The 26,904-nt window shown below is 41.0% G+C and overlaps 1 protein-coding gene across 3 annotated transcripts in view; it reads left to right on the forward strand.

Moving 5' to 3' along the window:
- Positions 1–1,760: 1,760 nt before the first annotated feature.
- farsb (phenylalanyl-tRNA synthetase subunit beta) overlaps positions 1,761–26,904 on the forward strand; it is a 59,875-nt gene continuing 34,731 nt past the window's right edge. For 2 of the 3 annotated variants that reach the window (XM_041182140.1, XM_041182148.1), the window contains exons 1-14: positions 1,761–1,875; positions 5,236–5,291; positions 6,025–6,179; positions 7,797–7,869; positions 8,843–8,958; positions 9,436–9,586; positions 11,368–11,476; positions 14,201–14,271; positions 14,385–14,446; positions 15,093–15,144; positions 16,743–16,804; positions 16,894–17,101; positions 19,643–19,723; positions 26,581–26,673. In XM_041182140.1, coding sequence (XP_041038074.1) covers positions 1,818–1,875; positions 5,236–5,291; positions 6,025–6,179; positions 7,797–7,869; positions 8,843–8,958; positions 9,436–9,586; positions 11,368–11,476; positions 14,201–14,271; positions 14,385–14,446; positions 15,093–15,144; positions 16,743–16,804; positions 16,894–17,101; positions 19,643–19,723; positions 26,581–26,673 — 1,347 coding nt within the window. In that variant the 5' untranslated portion in view covers positions 1,761–1,817. Of the gene's footprint in view, positions 1,876–4,908; positions 5,070–5,235; positions 5,292–6,024; positions 6,180–7,796; positions 7,870–8,842; positions 8,959–9,435; positions 9,587–11,367; positions 11,477–14,200; positions 14,272–14,384; positions 14,447–15,092; positions 15,145–16,742; positions 16,805–16,893; positions 17,102–19,642; positions 19,724–26,580; positions 26,674–26,904 lie in introns of all 3 variants that reach the window. The other variant, XM_041182157.1, reaches the window with a different exon arrangement.

Raw genomic sequence — 26,904 nt, forward strand, 5'->3', positions numbered from 1 at the left:
AGAATCTGGCTAAGTGTGGCCACCCTGCTGAGCCAGCGAACAAGGCTGAAGTAAAATGACATCATCATGATTTGATCCTACCTCTGTAAGACTTGGAGCTGTCTGTGATTGAACCCCTTATGAAATTAACTGTAGAAAAAACCTTTTTCATCACATGTTTCATCTTCAGGGTCTTTACATACAGCTGTTCTTGGTGAATGATGTAGTGATGTGTGGTGACTTCATGAGGCACTAATTTGTGCATTAGGCTAACAATCCATTGTGCTTGCCTGTGTTCACAGGGGATCCATCAGTTGTTGGATCAAACTTGGACAAAGTTTGTCCTCTGGAAGACTGAAGTTCGCAAGACATGTTTTACTTAATCAAAAATGTCTTGTCCCATTGTTGTGCCATTAATTGGACACAGGTTGAGCAGTTCCTCAATGACTTTGAATATTTTGGTGAATCTTCATACAAAGATTACCAGTTGAGCTGCATCACTCACATCTATGCTTTAATCGAGCCTTAAACTGTAAAACTGACAGGCATTTGTTGGATGTTAGGTTGTCTACTCTTCTAGCAGCTCTGATGTGAAAGGCTGATTTTCTCTACCATTAACTTTTTATCAGGGCATACCACAGATGTAAATATCATAGTCTTTCACAAATCCCCCATCAGACAACGATTTCCTTCTCTTGGCTATTGTTTTGGTTATCAAAATACTGATCTTAGTTGCTGCCTCAGAACTAAGACATTCAGTGTCAATTCTCCTTTTCTTGTCTATAATCAAGGGAGCCGCCATCTTTCAGATTTCCAGCATTCACAGTATTTTGCCTTATATTAGAGCTGCCATCTTTGTTTTGATGGGTAGGCACTGTTTGAGATAGATACCCAGTACATATTGATACTTGAAATTAAGAATTTTGAAATTGATAGAGTGAAAAACTTTTACGTCTCCAAGTAACTGAGAGCTCAGAGATCTAATGCGCACTTGTTGGATGTTTTTTCCCATGGTAGCCGGCAGGGGGAAAAACTGTCAGTGAAGAAATTAAGCAACAACTTGGATGTTAGCAACAGTCCTAGAAGTATAGAACCCACTAAGTCTTTGTTGGTAACTTTTTCCAAGGTCAGCCATGAACACCTTCAGTGCTGTATGCAAACTCCAGGACATTTAATGCACAACTCTAACTTCCTGATTCAGATTTGGCTTTGCTGATCAATGATTCCTTAATCAGTTTGGTTAAGGAGTAACACAGTTGCTTGTCCTGTTCACACAGATCTCAGATGTTCTGTTTGGCTGACAACAGCTTGTCATGCAAACTGGTGTGATTTATGATTTATTCGCAGCAATATCCGGCCCATGGTGTCTTATCTTCCTATTAATGCATTCTATCCGCAATTCCAGCCCTCTAGATCAAAAATTCTCTTTATAATTGAGCTACACGTGGTTTAGAATGTATGCAGCCCTATAGTGACAGCTTGCTTTTCCCTGCTAACCCAGCGATTGCTAACAGCTTTCCCTCCCTCGGGATGCTCTCGGAAATCACGTTAGCACTCCGAGGTCCTGACAGTTTGTGAATTGATAGTTTTACTTTAGTTAGGTATCTGCATGATTCGCCCGAAGGAAAATGTCCGTCGAATAAGTTGCAAATACTGCGCGAGGGTTTTAATAAATAAAACAGTACATATATAATGTGTTAGAAAAAAAATGTCTAGCTGCATCTACTGCAAAAGAAAAATGCCGAGAAAAGCTCAGGAGCGGGAAAGGCAGCTGCAATAGAAACTGGCTTTCCGTCCTGTGCGCATGTTCATCTTGCTTGGAGCTGCCGGTTTGAACCATGCCGACTGTTAGCGTGAAGAGGGAGTTGTTATTTCGGGCTTTGGGTCAAACATACAGTGAGTTCCTTTCGTCCTTCATTCGTTCATTTATGGTCTTAGCAGTATGGTAGTGGCGATGGGCGGCTAAGAGTGTCCGGGAACAGTCGAGTTTAGGGGGCAAACAGGGGAAGGCGAGAGAGATTGAGCCGGGCTGGGGCTAGGAGGGGGACTGGGACTGGGAGAGGGAGAGCGAGAGCGGGGCGGGGAAGCCGAGCCTGGAACTTAGAGCGTGGGATTTCGAATGTTGAACGCCGAGCTTTCGGATTCATTCATTGTTTGGACCCTGGCTCTGGGGAGCGTTCCATTCCGCTGATTGCATCATGCAGTGCCGGAGCCCTGGTGGTGTCTGCGGTGATGTGTGGGGCACTCGGAGCAGAGCTGTCAACATCATGGAGAAGTGTAGTTAATGAGACAGAAGAATTGAGGTTGATGGCAAACTGGTTTAAAAATGCGGATGAGTTTTTGTTTTATTTTCCAAAGATGCTTGCAGTAGGTTACCCTTTAACTGCGGTACGTTAGTGTGGACGGTTGGAAAACCTATTCGCACAGCAAGGTTATGCAAATGTATGTTTTGAGGGATATTGCCACAAAAAAAGTATATGATAAATGTTTTTCATCCGTTTAATCTGTATCATTTGTTAGAATATCACCCCCTCCCCCAATCTGGGAATAAACCAATTGTCTGCTGAAGTAGTTACCACACATTGTATACAGTCAATTCTCAAATATACAGTCAATTCTCAAATCTGATCTATCTTACCCGTTTATTAATAGTGCGCAATTCCTAATCCATCAGATGCTAGAGTGCATCATACGTTTACTTTTAAAAGTAGAAAACCTGGCCTAATGGTCAAAGGCATCACTTGTGTAATAAATACTAGACGGTCCCAATTTCAGTTCCTGGTCTTTGATTTCAGCAAGGGCAGCACTCTTTATTTCTGATCGTTCTCTGGTAACCCTTGCTGGGAATTGTTCTCGTGTAGACTTTGGACGTAATTGGCCTTGGGTGCAAAACCCCAGTCAGACAGCCCAGTACTACCTGGGTTGAAGACTCTTGTCTGTTGAAGGGTTATGAGGACTCGAAACGTCCAAACGTTCTTCTCCGCCGATGCTGCCAGACCTGCTGAGTTTTTCCAGGTAATTCTGTTCTGGTTTTGAAGAGCTCCCAGCCTGGATAAGTACCATAATGCAGTCAGTGTCCATGCCCCAACAAGACTCTTGTGTCTTCAGGAGGGGAGAAATTGGAAACAAATGAAACGTTTTAGAAGTACAAAATTATCCTTTTTTTCCCCGCAGAGAAAGTTAATGAATAAAAGCTGCATCAACCTTTTGTTTTGATATGGAAAGAACTTTGCATTTTTTCTGTTCCATTACCCAAACCCAAAGACAATTCAAAGTGAATTATATTCACACATTTATGTTTCTAAGATAACATAGTTCACTAATTATCTTTCATGAGAATATTGATCCTTTCTGTTTAACAATGTAAGTTTGTGGATCTGTTTTCTTTTGTTTAGATGTCATCAGAATCGCTATTTTGTAAATTGCTGTAAGATATCCCAACATTGAAGGAAAACTCCAAAGATGATTCCCAAAAATGCATTTGTGCAGTACTTGGTAGCTTCTTATAAACTTTAGATTTTGGAATAATCTAAAATGATGTGTTGCGATCAGATTAGGGACCAGTAACTTTTTGTTTAAAGTAAACAAAATTTGAAATCCAAGTTACTTACTAAGAGAATAAAGCTGCAAGATTCCACAGTTTTAAACAAACAGAAGAAATGTTACTGTACAAGTCAACAAAGCAAACATTCAGTGTTATCTGTCTTATATTCTGACATCCTGAATTAAATGGCAGATGCAACCAAAACAGGTCCCCTGAATTTCTCAGCAAACCACCAAGATATCAGTGATTATTGAGAGTCGCCAAAATTGTTTCAGGCTCTGTCTTCTTCATGAGGAATTTCAGCTCCGCTCCTTCATAGAGCTTGTCTAATCCCCAGTTGACAGGAGCTGTAATCCACCTGAGTTCCATGGTTTCCATCCTCACCAAAAGGCATAGTATTCCAGAGCTCTCTTAAATCGGCTCCAAGTTCCAACCTTCAGAGAAACATAGAAAATAGGAGCAGGCGTAGGCCATTTGGCCCTTCGAGCCTGCTCTGCCATTCATCATGGTCATGGCTGATCATCCAACTCAATTGCCTGCTCCCGCTTTCTCCCCATATCCTTTGATCCCTTTCAGCCCAAGAGCTATATGTAACTCCTTCTTGAAAACATACAATGTTTTGGCCTTAACTTTGTGGTCGTCTTCTCCAGGTGAGCTGACCTTCTGAGACTGCATCCCGCTGTGTTTGCCTGACCACGCTCCAGTGATTAAACATGGGCCCAAACCCAACTTAACAACTGCTCCTGGGCTTCCCTGAGCATCAATTTCCCCAGCTCAACCGAGAAACTTTTGCTCCAGTACTTCTCTGAGCCTCAACTGTAGAAAACTAATCACAGCACTTCAGTGGCATTGAGCTGTCAACCTTTTGCACCGTACTCTTGTCACGTGAGCCCAGTTTTTGCATCCTAAACCCCTGACCCCATCGTCGGCTTTCGTGTGCTGCTGTCAAGATGGCTGAGCCCGACAGCTTCCAGTCAGAGGCAGGACCTGGAGGCCAATGCTCTCCTACTGCCACCAGAACCAAATGCAATGTGAGTGAGGCTCTCATCTTGAAATCTGCAGCAAAAATAAATGCTTCAAGCCACCCCCTGAGCAGGACAAAATTGGAATTGAGCATGCGCGGCTTGTCCCCTTACTGCTCTCTGCGCTTGTGCCACAACTCGTGGGCGTGCTGGGAATTGTTGTCCTCCCAAAGCCAGAGTGGCAGGCAGCAGTATTGGATTCCCTCACAAGATGTATCCCAGAAATTTGGTTGATTAAAGCCCATTTCTGTACCCATATAAAAAGCTGCAGTGTTCTGAAACTGCTTTGTATTGAGCCCAGCATTTCTTCTACATCAACACTAGCAGTACATTCACTGACTGAGTATTATATTGTTTTCTAAGAGAGCTGTGAATTGTAGTAACAAGGGCGGAATTTTACAGACCCGGCAAAGTCAAAGGACTTTTGAACAGCTTGCTGCACCTTACAACCTGCCCCCGCCGCAACACAGCTGTAAATTCTGCCCAAGAGTTTTTTCGTTCACGCACCAAGAAACTTAATCATTGTAAGTAGTGTTTTATGTGGGTTGGGGGGAACTAGTGTTTAGGGTAGGGATGATGTACTTTGCAAATATTTACTCTTAACTTCATAAAATTATATGGTCATTCTTTCAGGAATCTTATGCAGTCATTGCTTTCTGCAACACCTGACTTGTTTATTTTGTTTTATAGCTGATGAGGAGTTTGATGAACTATGTTTTGAGTTTGGTCTGGAACTGGATGAAGTGGTACAGTATCGTATTACAGCTAAATGTCATATTATATGATTAGTAGATTGTTGCTAAGATGTTTTTGGTCAGGAAATGTGTGGTGTGCCAACAAAAAGGAAAGCATAGGAGGATTTTTTTTTTCCTTCCAATTTTCTCTCCAAGGTTCTCATTGTTTTTGGGGGGTTACAGTTCATCGTGCTATCTGTCTTCCACATCTTTGGATAATAACCATTCTTCGTGTATGAGTCTATACATAGACTATTCAATCATGTGAGGCACCATAGCTGGACCTAACCTAATGCATATACAAATGTACATTTTTCAGTAGGTGTCAGTGAATAGAAACATAGAAAATAGGAGCAGGAGTAAGTCATTCGGCCCTTTGAGCCTGCTCCACCATTCAATATGATCATGGCTGATTCTCCATCTCAACACTGTCCGTACTCCTGCGCTCTCCCCGTACAGTAGTGATCAGGAGGATAGCTGCAGGCTGTTTTTCATTCCCACACATTCACTAACCATAGCTCAGAGCTTCTGAAGCCTAGTTTGGCATTCCTATTACACACTGGCTGAGATCAGCTAATGGTGCAGATCTGGGATCGAAACTGACACTTTGCTGATCTATTTCACAATTATATAATGTCCTTTACAACCTTGGGTTGGTGGGAGGTGGAAACTGCAGGTTGCTCGTTTAAATTCAAATGGAATAATACACAACTGTTGTAAGTAAGTATTGGTTCTTTGGTTGCAGACATCTGAAAGGGACATTATAAGTAGAGAACAGGGAGATGGAAAAGCAGAGGGTGCATCTGATGTGATACTGTATAAAATCGATGTTCCTGCCAATCGCTATGATCTTCTATGCCTGGAAGGATTGGCCCGTGGATTGCAGGTCTTCAAGGACAGGTAACATTTTGTAATATGAAAGCAAAATACTGAAAATGTTGGGAAATCTGACATAAAAAACATAAATTGCTGGAAATCCTTAGTAAGTGTGTAAAAGAGTTAATGTTTCAAGTCAGTGACCTTTCATCAGAACTGGAAAAAGTTAAAGATGTAACAGATTTTAAACAAGTGTAATAGGGAGGGTGGAGAAAGAATGAAAGCAAAGGTCTGAGGTAGGGTGGAAAATAGGAAAGATTAAATGACAAGAGTTGATTCAAGTCTAAGGGGACTGGTAATGGGACAAGTAAAGACACAGAAGATGTGTTTAGAGGAGGTGTAAATGACAGAATGATGAACAGCTGCCACCCGAAAACAAAAACACGAGAAAAACTAGACTAAAACCAAAATCAGCAAAGAGAAAGGGCCTAATCCATCTCACTGACCAAATTTATGCTGCCATCCCTACCACTCCCTCCAAGAACCACACTAGTGTTTCCCTTGTCCTCCCTTTCCTCACCACCCTATTTATCCGCCATTTCCACCACCACCAGCGAGATGCCACCAACAAACACATCTTCCCCTTCCCTTTCAGTGCTCCGAAGGGAGTGTTCCTGCTATGACACCCTGGTCCACACCTTAATCATTCCCAACGTCCCCTCCACTTCTTACATCACCTTTCAATGCAAGCACAGGAAATGCAACAACTGCCCTTTTACTTCTCTCCTCACAGCCTAAGGCCCCAAACACTCTTTGCAGGTGAAACAGCGATTTATATGTACTCTTTTCAATTTAGTATCTTGTATTCACTGCTCACAGTGCAGTCTGTCTACATTGGGAAGATCAAGTGCAGACTGGTGACTGCTTAGCGGATCACCTGCATTCTGTCCACAAGCGTGACCCTGAACTTCTGGTGGTCTGCCTTTTTAATTCTCCCATTGTTTTCATACTGACCTCTGTTTCTTTGGACTCTTGCAGTGTTCCAATGAAGCTCAACATTAGCTCGAGGAACAGCACTTCATCTTTCGAAAAGGCACTTTACAGTTGCCCAGACTCAACGTTGAATTCAGCAATTTCAGATCATAACTTCTGTCCCAAATTTGTTTCCATTTTCTTCGCAGGTTTTGGTTTTACTTTCTTATTTTCTTTTGTTTTTGCTTTCAGATGGCAGCTGTCCATCATTCTGCCATTCACACCTCTTCAAGACACTCCTTTTTTGTTTCTTTACTTGTCCCATTATCATTGCCTTTGGCCTTGCACCAGCAACTCTTTTGTCATCAAATCTCTCCTGTCTTGAATTCAGTTACACACCTCCCTTTTTGTTCTCTCCCTCCCACCACCACCCCCCAAAATCTTCCTTTCACCTGCTTAAAACCTATATTTCTAACATTTTCCAGTACTGCTAAAAGGCCATCAACCTTAAACATTAACTCTGTTTCTCTCTCCACGGGCACTGCTTGTCTTGCTGAGTATTTTCAGTATTTTCTAGTTTTTATTTAAATTTCTTAAGGTTTTATTGTTCTGTTGAAAAATTACTGCTCATTATGTTTAGATTGTCATGAAGTCATTAATACTTTAAGTTGCTTGTTGCTTCTGAAATATGGTGATGGTCATAGCCTAATTTTCATTTTACCTAAACAGAATCGAAGCTCCAAGGTACACAAGAGTAGGGCCACTTAATGGAGATATGCAGAAATTACTTATTGCCGAAGAGGTAAGAAGTTTATTGCTAATAAGCTGAAGTATATAAAAAAGCATAATTAATAGGATTATACAATTACAATACAATATATACAATTAAAAAAAAACTCAGAAACCTTTCCTCAAGATCCCATCTGCCACTTTAAACCAAACCTTGAAACAAATACTTCTTTATTTGGAAAAAATATGTTCAAGATGAGGGATATTAGTCTTAAAAAAAATGGAATGTTTGTTCATTTCATGCACCTAATGTCAGCATTAAGCACTCCAGGGCCAGTTATAACTGTATAATAAAGCAATTTGAACTCTGCTAAACAATATTTCTGAACCCCCCAACTTCAAAAAGGAGTGTGCAGGAATGTGACATTTGTGTTTCCCAAACCAGTGGGGTAGATTTGAACTGAGGTTCCAGAAGTGAAAGAATGCAATTGTGCGAGCCTATTGTACCAGATTTCTGCATTTGTAGAAAATATTTGTTTTATGTTTTCTTCTCTGCTGCCTCTTCTGAATGCATGATCTCTTGCTAGGGTGCAGTTTCATGGGCATCTTTCATCACTCGTGTGTGAACTCTGATGATAAGTGCCCATAGTCAATGTAACTACAATAAACACTACAGTCCTGGCCAATGTTGTTTTCTCCAACATTTAATATGCACATCCACATATACACTAATTATTACTGGATGGGGATCAGGAATGTGAAACCTGGCAAATTTTTCTCTGCTAAAAACCAATAAGATTGAGACCAATTATAGTTCTCTATCACTGTTTTGTTTGTGATCAGCTAACTCAGCACTGACCAGCGATTGAATAGAAAGCTTTTTAAGAAGTAATTATTTCTATGAAGGAAGGATCAGTACCCAATAATGTTGTTTGACATTATGTAGCCGTGACCATAGAACATTGTTAGACCTGTAACAATCACAATCCATACCCTCACTGTTGCTATGCCCAAGTGCCAGTTTCAGAATTCTCTTCCTTTTGTAGACTACACAGGTTCGCCCACATGCTGTAGCAGCTGTCCTTCGTAATATTAAGTTTACCAAGGATCGCTACGACAGTTTCATTGAGCTGCAAGAGAAACTACATCAAAATATCTGCAGGTGAGACCACCTTTACTTTCTGATAAGTCCTATATGATACTACCAGAAGGGAAAATAAGTATCTACTAATTTTTCTAATGTAGTTTAGAGGTATGTCTGCCATATCTCGGGCATCACTTATGGAAATGTTGTGTGATATAGTATTTTCAAGTTTTGGACGCTCAATTTTGTGTTGCACTCGGCTGCTGGAAGTTTAGGTCTGAAATAAATTTTGAGAAAATAATTAGTTTCATTGGCATCTTACCCAGCTGGTATCACTGGTGTGAACGCTGATGATAAGTGCCTATCGTCAAGTGACTACAGTAAACATTGCAGTCCTGCCCAATGCCTTTTTCTCCAACATTTAATGTGCACATACACATATACACTTCCACTAATTGTTACTGGATGGGGATCAAGAATGGGAAAGCTGGCAGATCTTTCTCTGCTAAAATCAAGCAAGATTGGGAGCAAATATCTCTATCACTGTTTCTCTAGGAAGCGAGCTCTGGTAGCTATTGGAACCCATGATCTGGATACAGTATCAGGACCCTTTACTTATACAGCAAAACCACCCTCTGAAATTAAGTTCAGACCTTTAAACCAGTCAAAGGAATACACTGCTTCAGAACTTATGGACCTCTATAGGGTAAGAAACACTTTCAGCCATAATGTTTTACATACATTTGATAAATGTTCTGGCTTCAATTTCAAATAAATGTAAGGAAACTCAGTTGAGAAATGATCTATTGTTGATGAGAGAGGCCACCTCAAAATGGCTCTCTCCCTTACCTGGGACTCTAAGCTGCTGCTGCTTCAGTGCTGGTGGACCTCCTATTGACCCTCTGGCCAATAGTTGGCCAAACTGGAGAAAGTCACTGAGTGACTTGTTGAGTGTTGGTTTGTGACTGCACTTGACCCCCCCTCCATGGGGGGAAATCCTGCCCCTTGTCTGCCCTTTCAGGTGGATGTTTAAAAAAAAAAGCCCATAGCACAATTTGTAAAAGAGCTCAAAATTGTGCTGATTAACTGGCCAATTTTCCATCCCTGAACAACAGAAGCAATAATGAAACAAATTAACAGACTATTTATCTCAATTGTGGTTTGTGAGATCTTGCTGTATGTGGTTGGCTGTAAATTTGCATACATATCTACAGAGACTGCACTCCAGAAGTAACTGATTATTTGTAAAGTGCTTTGCAAAGTCCTAGGGCATGCTAAGGCATTGTACAAATGTAAGTTCTTTCTAACACTGAATGCTCAAACATTTTAGGAAGAATTATGACCCTGGCTACATGTTTTCTCACCTTGCTGGCACAACACATTGGAGTTCAAAAATACCTTGCCTTAAATGAAAGTAACACACTGAGCAATTAATTGTTAAAGGAAACCTTTCCTGCCAAGAGAGATCCTCAGTCTAGCTCATTACTATTAAATTATACATAATCTATGCGATTGTTTCACTTGAATATTAAAATTGTGCAAGTAATGTACACAGGCAAAGATTTGAATTCTGGTCATATTTATATATTTAATGATTGTGTACTGATTTAAACTCTCAAATAGTCACCTATGACTCTGGAGTGGAAAATCATGAAGTAAAAAGGATTTACCAATGATGCATATTTGATAAAGCTGGAATACCTTAATTATTTAATGAATTGAAAAGGCTAGGGGTGAATAAGCGAACACTCCCACTTGTCTGCAGTAACTTGGAAAAACCATGGAAATCTCAGAAAAATTGTTCAACTCCGTTTTCCCAGAGTTTCCAGACTCTTATGCTGAAGTTATGACAGATGCGTTAGGGAATACTTGCAAAAATTCACCGACTTGTAATTGGCAACTAATGCAGTTGAAAGTGAATTACAATTCATTTTAAGAATGAAAACATGATTTGTAAAATAAATGACTTAGAAAAGTTTGCATTTTATAAAAAAAATTACAAGTCTTTTAATCCTGTGAAGTGTGGCAGTATTTCAGTGACATCACATTCCCACCATAGACTCAATCTCCATGGAGCTCAGTCTGCATTTGGCGCCTATTGAAAATTTGCTGTGAGAATAACTGTTTTTGTTTCTGTATATACCTAACATATCACACGAAAAATATGTTTCCGACTGTTACTTAAATTTGTTAAAGCACTGCTACAACATTTGCTTTTACAAAACTGTTCATTTAACCTGTTGTTCGGTTGATCTTTAATTCACTAATATATTGTGCAGCGTCATGCATTTCTGGTATTGATACTTGACTGAGGTTTTTAACCCAAAATAGTTTGATAAAGTTACTGCATGCATATTTGTATTACTGCTCACAAAGTGTCTTTTTAAAAATGAAAGAAACACCATCCCAGTCGTAACTACTGGACCAATAATTTATCCACTGGTCCTGGTCCTGAAAATGCTCAGATTCCTTTGATTTGATTTTCAGACAGACAGTCACCTTCGCCATTATTTACATATTATTGAAGCCAAACCAGTTTACCCTGTTATCTATGACAGCAATGGCATAGTTCTTTCTATGCCACCTATCATAAATGGTGAGTATAGTATGCCATTTGTGGAATTCGTTTTGAGCTTGTAAGTACATCTGTTTTTACTGACCCAATTTTTCCACTTAAAGGAATTAAATACTTGATGCCCCCTGTTATCTTTTTTCCCAATTTTATCTGCAATCCCATCCCTCTTGAACACATGGGGCATGATTTTACTGATCCCTGCCAACAGGTTTGTAACGGGGAGTGGCCTTCCCACCGACCCTGACCTTTTCTGCAGTTTTATGGGGGGTAGGGAAAAGGCCTACTAGGGGGGCCTGCCCATCCCCACCCCAATTGAGGAGGCTACCAAGTGCCATTCCCACCTGGCTACAATTTTTGGGCAGGCAGGGGAGGGGGCGGTGGGGGGAGGATGCCCAGCAGGTTACCCTGCTCAGGCTTCGGGTGAGAAGACAGGCTTGTGTCACGGGCCCCTTTTCCGGCCAAGGCCTCCCTCCCCCAGGATCTGGTGCCCACCCCGCCCCCACCAGAAGCATCCTATATCCCTGGCCTTTCCAAGCTGACTCCCACTCCCACCCCGTGTTCCCAGTGCTTGGGACTATGCTCTCTGAGGAGCTCCCGAGTGAGGTGGAAATCTTTAGTAAAAGGCGAAAGATTTATACGATCTGAAGAGAAACCAGAGTTGCACCCCCAGCCAGATAAGACTCATGGATCATTAAACGGCCGTGGAGCAGCTGATATCAATGAGGATATGTTCCCTGCCGACCCGCCTCATCAGCCAAAAATTGGTGCCCATTGACTCGATCGTTCCACAGGTCAATTCAACACCAGCAACCATTATTCATGCATTAATGTCAATGTCCCAGTGAGATTCCCTTGGGACATAACACAACTTCCAGTCACTATGTTGAACAGTACGGAGATGTTGACTAAAGCCAGCCTGCAGATGCATTGACTCTGAATCATCTTTGATTCTCTTTTTCTTGCCCCAGTGTAAAATTTAATTCTTGTATGCAACTATGCATACATGGTATTTAACACGGACAAGGCCTGTGTAGCACTTTTTAGACCACTGTATGGCCGCACATGCATGAAGCTTAGCAGCAATGTTGATCATTGTTAATATTGAGTGTCAATATGCAATTCAACTATGGGAGATCACAACTAATGTGATCCACACACGTGCACTCCCCAGAGGAATTGCTGGAAAACCTTCAGGAACAAGACCTGTGACACATTTTTCTCTCCCTAAGCCAGGGTTGCTGAGGTCACTTAATACTGTTCCAGTAATTTAATATAGATTCAGTAATTCAACAGAGACTGGAGGTTCAATCATTTTGGCCTATATGGCTCTGCTCTTCACTGGATAAATTCACTGAGTCATTAGTAGAGCATTTGCAATATTTCTGTTATGACTGCTTATCTCTGTACACGTACTGCTTGTGGAGACACAAAGTCTGAAACTGTGCTAGACATAAAAATGGGATTAGACCATTCAGTCTTCCAAGCCTATTTCACCATTCACTTAGATCATAGCTAATATGTTTCTCTGCTCAGTTTTAGCTGCCTTTTTTTCATATTCCTTGATACCCTTCCCTTGCAAAAATCTCATCACTGCTCCCCACTATTTGGGGGAGATGGTGGCATACTGGAAATGTCACTGGACTAGTAATCCAGAGGCCCAGCCTAATGCTGTGGAGACATGGGTTCAAATCCCACCACAGCAGCTGGTGGAATTTATATTCAATTAATTAAAAAATGTGGAATTAAACGCTAGTCTCAGTAATGGTTACCATGAAACTATTATCAATTGTTATAAAAACCCATCTAGTCCACTAATGTCCTTTTTAAGGAAGGAAATCTTGTCCTTACCTGGTCTGGCCTACTTGTGACTCCAGACCCACAGCAATGTGGTTGACTCTTTACTGCCCTCTGAAATAGCACAGCAAGCTGCTCAGTTCGAGGGCAATTAGGGCTGGGCCACAAATGCTGGCCTTCCCATTGACACCCACATCCCATGAACGATAAAGAAGAAAGGAAAAATCTGTTTGAGCTGAGTTTTGAAAATTTCAGTTGACTCCGTATCCACAGTCTTTGCTGGGGACGGGGACTGATGGTGTTGGGAGGGGGAGGGGGGATTGTGGCATTCCAGCCATCCCCAACTGTTTGTAATAGTCGTTTGGTAGCATGGAACTTCAGTATTGCTGAAAAAAGAGATATGCTGTTGAAGCTTTTCCTCTTGCGCTCATCAGGACAAAGGCAAGAGTGCCAATTTTCAAAGAGGAAAAGTAATTTATACTGCATGAAAAAGGAGTGCTGATTGCTAGAAGCTACATTTATTCATGTGCAGGGACTTGTCTTCTGCCTGCAAAAGGAATATGTCCAGATTGCACCTTTTTTGAATAATTTTTGGTGTGCTTGCCATGGCCATGTCTTGAACCAAACAGAGCCACTTTGCCAACCAGTCAGCACCCCTTTTCTCATGCTGTATAAATTGTTGTTGTCCAATGAATCTCTTGTGTGACCTTAATATCCTCCCTAAATAAGGGTGCTCAAATTTGGGACTGGGCACAATTTTCTAACTGTGGCCAAACCAATGATCCACAAGGGAAGGCAGGAAGGAAGAGGTAACTGTACCAGAAGCAGAACTATTAAACAGTTTTAAATAAATGCTTTTAACTAGAATAATGCTATATTTTCATAATGCAAATTGTTAATTGCAAATTCTAGTTACAAAGAACACTCTTTTTAATGTCTTTGATTTGCCAGGAGATCACAGTAAAATAACACTCAACACACGGAATGTTTTTATTGAATGTACAGCAACTGATCGCACTAAAGTAAGTACACCAGTGTTTGTTGGTAGTTTCATACGTTTTCACATTCGTGTTTGATTATGTTTTGTCAAATTTTGCCAAACTTGAGTTAAGTGGTTGACTCTTTCTTGTCACAGGCAAAAATAGTGCTGGATATAATTGTCACAATGTTTAGTGAGTACTGCGAGAAACCATTTACGTAAGTACTTCCAAACATGATACCTACAGCAACAGCAATAACAATTTAAATTTATGTAGTGCATTTAATGTCCTACAGTGCTTCACAGGAGCATTATCAAACAAGATTTGACACAGAGCCACTTGGAGTAATTCGGGTTCCAGTCATTAGGCTGCAGGCAACTAAATTAATTTAAATTAAATTATTTAAATTTATTAAATCTCCCTTTTAAAACTTGGTCAAAAAGAGAGACTTTAAAGTGTATCTTGAAGAATGGGAGAGAGATGGAGAGATTTCGGGAGAGCTTAGGTTTCTGACAGCTGAAGGCACAGCCACCAATGGTGGAGCGATTAAAATCTGAGGTGCACAAGAGGCCAGAATTGGACTTTTTTTTCTTTAACATCTGAATTAAAAGTTTGTGTTCTTAATTGATAAAATAAATACATTGGTGTGTATAGAAATGAAATAATCTGACAGAACAAGTTTGAGTTTAATAATATAATAAATTGCTGCTATTTGTAACTCCTTCCCCAAAAAGCTGTTATCGAAAGACAGTTTTTGGATTTTAACCATAAATAGTACTTTTCATGTTATATGCTTGTAATTATCAAGTACAATTGTCTTGCTAGAAATTGATTTTAAATTAGTATCCAAATCTGTTTTACAGAGTTGAGGCAGCTCAGGTGATTTATCCAAATGAAGAAACATGTATTTATCCAGTAAGTATAATCAGCTACCCTTTTCATTCTGTAGGTTATATAGCCAATGCTCTTGATCATAATCACTTAATGTTATCAGGGCTGGATGTAACCTCCAAGATAATTCAACTTCTTTTCAATTTTAGAAAGTAAATTTCATACCAAATTAACACTCAAACTACTGATTCCAGACAATTGAAAATGGCTATATACTACGTTGCAGTACCTAGGTTTTGTATTGTGTGTTCATGCTGTTCAACTTATTAATTTTCTGCACAATATTGAATTATTAAATGTATAGGTATTATTTGTTTATTTGAATTGATATACTTAAAACAAAATTCAAAATATGTTGGAAAATTAGGCATGCATTGATAATGTGGCAATATGTGTGTAATGCTAATCATCGAAGAAATAAATCAGCTCAAACTGCAGAGTAAGAGAAATACAAGTTGTCACTCTTATGTGAGCTGCAGCTACAGTATTGTCAAAGATTTCAATGAGGTATTAAGGTCAATAAACAGAAGAGTAGTGCTATCAGTACTTAAATTATGAAAAATACCTCACAATGCAGTTGTACATTTTTTCCATTCCAAACTTGAGTTGAGCCCTGGTGCTAGCATTCTGAGTAATTTGTAACTAGCGCATCATTCTGTTAGTGGTGGCAGTAATGGGAGCAATTTGAAATGATGAATTAAGAACATCACACAAATATAACTTTCACAATAGCAAATTATATTAGCTGAAGTGTGATTTTTTTTTTTCCTTTTATATTGTGATAGGAGTATGTCTTGTCTTTATTTTATGCGTTCATGGGATGTGAGCATTGTTGGGAAAACCAGTGTTTATTGTCTTTTCCTAATTTCCCTTAATAGCAATCTATGTGGTGTAGGTACACCCACAGTGCTATTAGGGAGGGAGTTCCAGCATTGTAACCCAGCAACAGTGAAGGAACAGCGATATAGTTCCAGTTAGGATGGTGTGTTAATTGGAGGGGAACTTGCAGGTGGTGACATCCCCACGTGTTTCCTGCCCTTGTTCTCCTAGGTGGTAGAGGGTGCAGGTTTGGAAGACGCTGTCAAAAGAGCCTTAGTGAGTTGCTGCAGTGCATCTTGTATACGGCACTCGCTGCTGCTATGCGTTGGTGATGGAGTGAATGTTTGAGTGAATGGATGAGGTGCTGATCAAGTGGGCTGCTTTGCTCTGGATGGTGTCACATGAGTCTTGTTGGAGCTGCGCTCGTCCAAGCAAGCAGACAGTATTCCATCATACTCCTGAGTTGTACCTTGTAGATGGTGGGCAGGCTTTTGGGAGTCGGGATGCTGGTGGCGGGGGTTTCAGTGATGGTAGTGCCATTGAATGTCAAGAGGAGGCGGTTAGATTCTCTGTTGTTAAGGTTGGTCATCGCCTGACGCTTGTGTGGCAAGTATGTTACTAGTGTATTGATACTTTGGTCTGGTTTAAGTACCAGATTTCCCAAACCAATTGTGGCTGGCCAGATGGAACCCAGGGAACCAAGCCCCAGAATAGGTCAATGTTTTCTGGAGAGGAGGAAAGAAATTTGGAGGGGTTTAAAAGAGTATTAAAATAACATGTGACAACTTTTTTTTCTTTTGCAGGAGATGGGGTACAGAAGAGAAATTCTAAGTGCAGACTTTATTAACAAACGAGTAGGAATCAAGTAAGTTATTAAAATGAATGTATTTAATTTGCTGGTAACTTAAAATTTAAAATTCTATTTCTAAAATTGTGTTTTTTATTTTATTGTAGTGAAACAGCTGAGTCTATTGCTAAGTTGCTGACTCGAATGTACTTAACGTCCAAAGTGATGGGGAATGGGGCACAAATAGAAATTGAAATCCCCCCAACAAGATCAGATATCATCCATCCATGTGATATTGTAGAAGATGCAGCAATCGCCTATGGTTACAACAATATCAAGATGACAATTCCAAAAGCCTATACTGTAGCTAATCAGGTGAGTCTTGGTTATTTTATAAGGTGAATGCTTATAATATTAGATTTCATAGACTTTCATTGTACAACAGACCATTGCTAATTAGCCGCAACAGAATTGATGAAAGATGGGCTGCTAGAACTTGGGCAGATAATCAAGATCCTACAAATTCTAGTCTTGCATGCATGGTGGGGCAGTACCTTAAGGATAGAAATTAAAATAAAGATAATTAACAGAAGCATGGTTTTAATATCTGGTAAAAGAAGATAAATACAAATAAATATTCATACATACCTTTGCCCTGAAAGAAAGAAGTAACATTTGTATTTTGTATCCTTAGGATCCTCCAAACCTCCACATTATGAATTATTGTTGAAGTGTAGTCACTGTCACTATCCAGACAAACACAGAGATATCATCTAAATAAATGACCACTTAATGGCTCCGATGTTCTGATCCCAATAGCAGCAAAAACTGAGAGCTTTGCTGCTCTTGAGAGTCACAGTGGCATCTGAGGTTCTGGGGAGCCAATTTACCCTGGGAAGAGGAACTCCTGATTTCTGATATCTCAGAAATGGCTCCATGGGAACCCTTGCTGATGCCCCCCCACCCAGAGTGTTTGCCCTATACTTATCCTGGTTTTTACACTGATTTACTTAAAGCTGTTCCTAGCAGACACACAGCTTTCTCGGGAACACAGCTCTAAGCCAATCAGGTGGAGTGTCAAAACACTCCAGCACAATGGCAACCCTGACTCTGTCCACTTTCGTCTCCCACTAACACTGCTCACCCCCACCCTCCCAGGGGTGAGGGAATGTGAGCATTGTCAGGGATGTGGGGGGGTGAGCTGTGTCAGGGAGGCTATGCAGTATTGGGGATGGGGGAAGTAGTGAGCTGGGATCAGGATGTGTAGGGGGGTTGAGCAGTTTGGAGTGTGGGGTTAAGGGAAGGGGTTGGGGTAAACCTAACAAAGAAAGCCAGGGACATTTATAAAAACTCTGCAAGCCGGTGAACCGAAGACAGATCTTAACAGACCTATGTTCAGTTCATGATGAGAAAGAGGGAAAACGTCACTGGAATCTCATTTTGCCACAAGGCCTCCACAGTGTGCCTGTTGCTGGAGCCACAACTGGAAGTGCAAAGGCCCCAGCATAAAAAGATAAAAGGGGACAGTTTTAAACCTAGTCAGTGACCTGTGCCCTGGGTCCACTGCTGACCAGAAAACCTGAGGCATTTGGTGATGTTAGTTGAAGGATACATGTTGGCTAAGGCACTGGGAAAACCTCTTTTCTCTTAATCAAATACTGCCATGGAATCTTTGGCATCCACCTGAGCAGACCTGCGAGCAACAGCTTAATTTTTAAGCCAACATATGGCTCTTCTGACAAAGCAGTATTGCATGATGTCCAGTAGAAAAAGCCAATTGGTTAATCAGAGGCACTAGAATAGTTCAGACATGATTTGAAGTCATTAGTTGTAAGACTTCAACAATACTGAAAACTAACTAAGTGCTCCAAAATGCTTTGACTGATAGTTGCTTTGCCGATGAAACATCATTTCTACAACTAGAGTTAATATTTTAGTACAGTCAAAGTTTAAGTCAGCAACTTACCATTTAGCTGTAATTACCTGGTGCCACTTAAGTACTATACTTAAGAAGTAAGTGCTATACTGTGCCACCTGCATGTTATTTGTTAGAAAGTAGAACTTATTTGATGATGTGACTACATGTCAATGGCCCAGATTTTGCAGTCTGCAGCCCAGTGATAGCACTTGCTGCTAATGATGAGTAATTTTTTACACACATCTATCGCAATCCTCGTAGCAAAACTTTTGGCTGCCTTAAGGGAGGATTCCGCCCTGGCATGAATTGCAGCTTGGCACAGCAGCACAGACTAGTGTGAACTAAAATGGTAGGCAGTTGTGAGCATATCGCTGCACCACAAAAGTAAGTCTCCTGCAATAAAAAAGATGTTGGAAATAAAAACAAATTGAAAAATCATGTTTTCAATTGATATAATTGATTAAACAAAATTAAACATTTAAATATTTTAAAGTACAATAATTTGATCAGAAAAATCACTTAAAATGATGTTTAACAAATTTGATGAATGTCATAGCTTTTACTTTTTAACAAGATTTTTCAAAGTTTTCATGTTAAATATTAAAAAAAATCCATCCATTTTAACTTTTTAAATGGTGTGGGCCTCTTTATTAAGTATTTGTATATTGAGAGGATGCCCCTTATGCCTAAAAATAAGGCTGTAAAGTTTAAAAGTGTAATTAATTTAGGATTAGCGAGCATTTGGCCCAAATTTGTGCTGGTTCCTTATCTGGCGTTTCCACTGGTGAACCCTGAGTTACGTTCGTTGACCCACTGCAACTTTTGGATTAGCACACTATGGTGCGAGGCGCTCACTCCCAAAGTTGTGGGGCCTCTTCCACATTCTATAGCAACGTATGTTGAACAAGTCACCGCTAGTGGCACCACAAAATCAGCCCAGTGTTGTTGAAGCTGTCTACAGCCTGCTCACTTGATTGCTTTCATTTTATCTTCATTAGTTCTCGTTGAACAAATTGTCCGAGCTGCTAAGACAGGACATGGCAGCTGGCGGATTCACAGAGGCCTTGACCTTTGCCCTGGTGAGTTAATTATCATTTCCTAATGTTTGGGGTTATTGTAGGAACATTAAGATCCATTTTATTTTTTTGACTTTGCTCAAACTTAAACACATTCATGATCTCACTTAACAGGGGTCAGATATGCAACCTCTGGGTAACCGGCATATACTAAGATAATTTATTTTAGTGTAATGTTGTGGAGAAACCACAACTTTTGAACATTGTTTTTCGATGGCTGTTGTTTCCTTTTGCAAGAAAAGATAGCAATGATGACAGTATTAAACAAACTGCATCAGTTGCAGTATTTCCCATCATTTGTGTAGTTTCTGAATACGCCCATGAGTATTTGGATGGGTGCAGTCTATGCATCCCATTAATTTTGACAGAAAATCCAAAAAGTATTGAGTGCCAGTGGAAAAACTCGTAAACTAGTGTCCTACTCACATCCGCTGGAGTTACAGCAACTGCCTGATGTAATTTTCAGTAGGTATTCTACCCCAGCCTATTTGCAGTTTTTTTTTATGTCATAGTGGCTCATGATGAAATACAGATTCTTGTACCCAAAGCTTTCAACCTTCCAACATGAAATATTTACTGTGACCTCTCAAGTAACCGTTTAAAAAAAGCTAATTTAGCATACATCTTTGATAAATCATAGTTTTGAGCGGAATAGAATGTTATTGTTCGAAACTTGACTTTATTCAGCTGATTATATCTATTGTATCTGTTGCAGCAAAGATTTGTAACAAATGTGAAGAAAGATTTCTGGGAACTTTCGTCTTGTTTATTGTTTGATTCACTCTTGCTCTTGAAAATTGTGTTATACTGTATACTTCAAAGAAAATCTCAAGTATTGAACAACTTGGAGAACTGAAAGATCCCTTAATGTTACAGTTGATGGGTTATTTTTTGTTTTGCTGTCTAACTTAGAGAAGCAGCTGGAAACTACATATAACATTGGTTACTTCTCAGGCTAGGCTGTAGACATTAGGGTTGATTTACTGAGTAAATGCTAGCAACAAGGAGCCTTTCCCACTGCCAGTTTATAGCAATAAATTGTCCTCATGCTTTTTTCCTGGATAGATCATCGCACTATTGGTGGGCAAAATGTGCTGTTGCTGTAGTTTTTTGGAGATAACCATCCAAAACAGCAAGGTTTTATTAAAGCCTTAGAAGTAGCAGATGCACTGGTTCTTGGTCAGAATCCACACTGGTGAACTATTTTTGTGTTTAGCTTCACGTTCATATATTTATTTTAAAATGTAGTTACTGTATCTTACATTTCTTAGATTATATTTTATCATTCTTATGAACTCGGTTGGCTAGACAGCAAGCTGGTGGATTAGGTTAACGCCAACAGCATGGTTGAGGAGGACTTGGGGCCGGCTTTCTTACCCTGCCCATAGTATTCGGTGAACATTTGCCAAGGATCTGCCTTCAGGCAGAGAGCTCAAGAGACAGCACCTGTAAAAAGCTATTTTGGAGTGAATTGATCTTTATTTCACAAGCCAAAAAATGGGTTGTCTATACAAATAAAATTTATTTGATTTAGAAAAAAAAGACTGTATTAAACAAACTGCTGAAAATGGATTTTTTTTAAAGTCAGGTATCATTCTTTGCAGTAAGTAACTCAGAATTTCCTTGAATGTACATTTTGTTGGAGTTGTAATAATGTACCCAATTAGCAATTTATAATTAGCCAACAATGCATATTTTAGAATCCTGCATTTCAGAAAAAAAATACATCCTACTGACAACATTTCTGGCAGAACCCATGAGTGCATCAATGGGACAGTTCAAGTGTTAGGATGTAGGCCTCTGATTCCTCTCTTTTTCCCCCTTTCCCCACCCCTGCTCTGTTAAATGATTAATCCCAACTGGATCTAGGAAAATGGGTCATGGAAGTTCCTTAAAAGAAATGAGGGAAGATTGTATGCAGAGTTGACATTTGCTCCTATACCTGTAAAGGACCTGATTATTTTAGAGAACCATTCATAGTGTGCTGGGAACTGGCCTTATTTTAGTAAGATTTATTTAATTGAGAAGACAATCTGACGAGGATGGTTGATGATTTTTCTTTTAAAGAGCTGAAGTATACAGATGCTCCTGTTAGCCTTTTACTGACTGTGTACGACTTCCAAATTGTGATGGATGGGATGCCAGAGAAAAGCTAGTCAACAAATGTCACACTCTGCAGCCAAGGAGATAGTGAGTCACCTGTTGCAGTGTTCTGTCGGACCAGGGAAACCAGAAATAGGATGATGTGTGTCGCCCAGGGTGACTGACCTGATTTTCCCTGCAATGTGGTAGAGTTTGTGAACTTTATTTACAAAATGCTTGTGTTGCTGCACCATCTAACTCTGGAAACACATGCTGTCAGCCCGTGACAAATTTTATGAGGGCATCTGTAGTAAATGTAGCTTTAAGGAATGTAGTGACTGTAGCTTTAAGACTTATTGTGTTGTATAGTACCACGTGACAGTGTGAACAAATTGGCTCTAAGCGCATGGAACCTTAGAGAAGGAGTTCTTCTAAGTGTAGAGCTTGGTGGAAGCATGTAACTGCTGCTGCAGCCTGTAAACAAAGTTTGATGTTTCTAATGAGAAACTTGTTTGGAAAATCAAGTCCGTAACAGCATCAACTTAGTGGATAATTTGTAGCTTATCAATGTAGCAATTTGCAGCAACTAAACTGATTTGATTATTTCAATATGTTTCTTGCTATAAAACTGTTTTGCAGGATTTATCAAAAAACATAGGAATATCCATAAGAATTTATTCTTGAATGTCATCAAAAGCCCACAAGATTTTTTTCTTGTATGTTCAGTGTGTTGCTAAATTACATGTGAGAAAACATTGGCCCAGAATTTGCTGAGAAAATAATGGCATCTGAGCAACGCTGCCTTAATTAATGTGCAAATCGGCCAGCAACCTATGGCGAGGAAGAGATATCCCATCAATTACAAATTTCCACAAGCTACTGGCATTGGATCCGTTGACCTTCCCTTGAGTTTTATGAAGTTGCTGTATTTGCACATTAATTGCCCATTAAGCATACCACAGAAAGCCAAGTCTAATAATCAATAGTGTAAAATACCCTTTTGACAATGTGATTTTTTTTTTAATTCATTCACGGGATGTGGGCTTCACTGGCTGGGCCAGCATTTATTGCCCATCCCTAGTTGCCCTTGAGAAGGTGGTGGTGAATTGCCTTCTTGAAGCTCTGCAGTCCATGTGGTGTTGGTACACCCACAGTGCTGTTAGGAAGGGAGTTCCAGGATTTTGACCCAGAGACAATGAAGAAACAGTGATATATTTCCAAGTCAGGATGGTGAGTGACTTGGAGGGGAACTTCCAGGTGGTGGTGTTCCCATCTATCTGCTACCCTTGTCTTTCTAGGTGGTTGTGGGTTGGAAGGTGCTGTCTAAGGAGCCTTGGTGAATTCCTGCAGTGCATCTTGTAGATGGTACACACTGCTGCTACTGTGAGTCAGTGGTGGAAGGAGTGAATGTTTGTGGGTGTGGTACCAATCACGTGGGCTGCTTTGTCCTGGACAGTGTCCAGCTTCTTCAGTGTTGTAGGAGCTGCACTCATCCAGGCAAGCGGGGAGTATTCCATCACACTCCTGACTTGTGCCTTGTAGATGGTGGACAGGCTTTGGGGAGTCAGAAGGTGAGTTACTCATCACAGGATTCCAAGCCTCTGACTTGCTCTTGTAGCCAAGGTATTTATATGGCTAGTCCAGTTCAGTTTCTGGTCAATGGTAACCCCCAGGATGTTGATAGTGGGGGATTCAGTGATGGTAATGCCATTGAACATCAAGGGACGATAGTTGGATTCTCTCTTGTTGGAGACAGTCATTGCCTGATACTTGTGTGGCATGAACATTACTTGCCACTTGTCAGCCCAAGCATGGATATTAGTCCAGGACATGGACTGCTTCAGTATCTGAGGAGTCGCGAATGGTGCTGAACATTGTGCAATCATCAGTGAACATCCCCACTTCTGACCTTATGTTGGAAGGAAGGTCATTGATGAAGCAGCTGAAGATGGTTGGGCCGAGGACACTACCCTGAGGTACTCCTGCAGTGATGTTCTGGAGCTGAGATGAGATGACTGACCTCCAACAACCACAACCATCTTCCTTTATGCTAGGTATGACTCCAAACAGCGAAGAGTTTTTCCCCTGATTTCCATTGACTCCTGTTTTGCTGGGTTCCTTGATGCCACACTCGGCCAAATGCTGTCTTGATGTCAAGGGCAGTCACTCTCACCTCACCTCGGGCGTTCAGCTCTTTTGCCCATGTTTGAACTAAGTTGTAATGAGGTCAGGAGCTGAGTGGCCCTGACGGAACCCAAACTGGGCATTAGTGAGCAGGTTATTGCTAAGAAAGTGCCGCTTGATAGCACTGTTGATGACCCCTTCCATCACTTTACTGATGATGGGGCAGTAATTGGCCGGGTTGGGTTTGTCCTTTTTTTTTGGTATACAGGACATACCTGGGCAATTTTCTGCATAGCCGGGTAGATGCCAGTGTTGTAACTGCACTGGAACAGCTTAGCCAGGGGCGTGGCAAGCTCTGGAGCACAAGTCTTCAGTGCTGTTGCCAGAATGTTATCAGGGCCCGCAGCCTTTGCAGCATCCAGTGCCTTCAGCCGTTTCTTAATATCCCGTGGAGTGAATCGAAATGGCTGAAGACTGGCATCTGTGATGCTGGGGACCTCCGGAGGAGGCCGAGATGGACCATCCACTCGGCACTTCTGGCTGAAGATTGTAGCAAATGCTTTAGCCTTATCTTTTGCTCTGCTGTGCTGGGCTCCTCCTCCATTGAGGATGGGGATATTTGTGGAGCCGCCTCCTCCAGTGAGTTGTTTAATTGTCCGCAACCATTTAAGACTGGATGTGGCAGTACTGCAGAGCTTAGATCTGATCCGTGGGATCGCTTAGCTCTGTCTATCACTTGTTGCTTATGCTGTTTGGCTTGCAAGTAGTCCTGTTTTATAGCTTCAGCAGGTTGACACCTCATTTTTAGGTATGGCTGGTGCTGCTCCTGGCATGCCCTCCTGCATTCTCCGTTGAACCAGGGTTGATCAGCTGGCTTGATGGTAATGGTAGAGTGGGGATATTCTGGGTCATGAGGCTCCAGATTGTATTCAAGTAGCGCTGCTGCTGATGGTCCACAGTGTCTCATGGTTGCCCAGTCTTGAGTTACTAGATCTGTTCGAAATCTATCCTATTTAGCACAGTGGTAGTGCTACACAACACGATGGAGGGTATCCTCAATGTGAACGCAGGACATCATCTCCACAGTGACTGTGCGGTGGTCACTCCTACCGCTACTGTCATGGACGGATTCATCTGCGGCAGGCAGTTTGGTGAGGATGAGGTCAAGTATGTTTTTCCCTCTTGTTGGTTCCCCCTCACCACCTGCTGCAGACCCAGTCTAGCAGCTATGTCGTTTAGGACTTGGCCAGTAGTGGTGCTACCGAGCCACTCTTGGTAATGGACATTGAAGTCTCCCACCCAGAGAGCATTCTGTGCTCTTGCCACCCTCAGTGCTTCCTCCAAGTGACGTTCAACATGGAGGAGCACTGATTTACCAGCTGAGGGAGGGCGGTATGTGGTAATCAGCAGGAGGTTTCCTTGCCCATGTTTGACCTGATGCCATGAGACTTCATGGGGTCCGAAGTCGATGTTGAGCACTCCCAGGGCAACTGTTTCGCCACCTCTGCTGGGTCTGTCCTACCGGTAGGACAGGGCATACCCAGGGATGGAAATGAAGGAGTCTGGGACATTATCTGTAAGGTATGATTCCGTGAGGATGACTGTCAGGCTGTTGCTTGACCAGCCTGTGAGACAACTCTCCTGATTTTGGCACTAACCCCAGATGTTAGTAAGGAGGATTTTGCAGGATCGACAGGGCTGTGATTGCTGTTGTCGTTTCCGTGCCTAGGTTGATGTCATGTGGTCCGTCCGGTAGCGGTTTGTTAGGCCATTTCAGAGTCAGCCACATTGCTGTGGGTCTGGAGTCACATGTGGGCCAGACCAGGTAAGGACGACAAATTTCCTTCCCTAAAGGGCATTGGTGAACCAGATGGGTTTTTACAACAATCGCCAATGGTTTCATTGGACTTTTATTTACAGATTTTTATTGAACTCAAATTCCACTATCTGCCATGGCGGGATTCAAACCCTGGTCCCCAGGGCATTACCCTGGATCTCTGGATTACTAGCCCAGTGACAATACCTCTACACCATCGCCCCCCCCCCTTGTTAATTGTTAATGATTGCTAATCAATCTCTCTATCTTGGAAAGTGAACAGTTTAAAGTGTGACTCTCATTCCTGCACAGTGAATTGTTGTTCGAGATTTTAAAATGTTAAATTTCAAATGTTTTGATTTTTTTTACCTTACTGTTCTTCTCTGTTTCTTGTTTTTCCCTCTCAATCCAATCTTTCTTTCCCCCCTATTTATTCCTGTTTATATACCTGATTAAAATGAATTCACCCACTCTAATTCACTTTCCTTCTCAGCCTTTGTATATTTCTCAATCCTTAAATCTCATTTGGTCCCATCAATCATTCAGGTCCAAGATGCCCTGCAACTTCACTACACCATTATCAGCTCGCACTTTAAGCAACTTTGTGGAGAAAGATATTTTGAGCTGAAGGGTGCGTGATCAAGTCTAACTAATAGAACACGCCATAAAATGCGCTGCTCCAGCGAAGTGTGGGCCATTATGTTTGAACACCTTGTACTGTATGTTTGCTTTAAGAAGAAACTGAGAGAGAATAATCATTTTTGTAAGAAGTAGATGAAATGGTTTCATGACATGGTGTTGCTGCATCCATAAACAGTACTGTTTTTCATTGTCTCAGTGTTCCCAGGATGATATTGCAGACAAGCTGGGCAAGGAGATAGCAGAAACAAGTGCAGTACATATAGCCAATCCCAAAACAGCAGAATTTCAGGTAAGAACCAACAATGAATATTTGTTCAGTTTATTGAAAGGTTTACATGTTTGCCACTTCCAGCTTTAAAGACAGTTTGTTTGCATGTATAAAAATCTCTGTTAAATTATACCTGTAAATGTTTGAAACATGGTTTTGGCTGTCTTTATTATTGAATTTTCTGACAAATTTCTTTTAGGTTAGGAATCATCAACGAGGCAATGGTATCAATAACGTTTTATGTGGTATTTC

The sequence above is a fragment of the Carcharodon carcharias genome, chromosome 2, assembly GCF_017639515.1.
Source record: "Carcharodon carcharias isolate sCarCar2 chromosome 2, sCarCar2.pri, whole genome shotgun sequence".
NCBI classification, from domain to species: Eukaryota; Metazoa; Chordata; class Chondrichthyes; order Lamniformes; family Lamnidae; genus Carcharodon; species Carcharodon carcharias.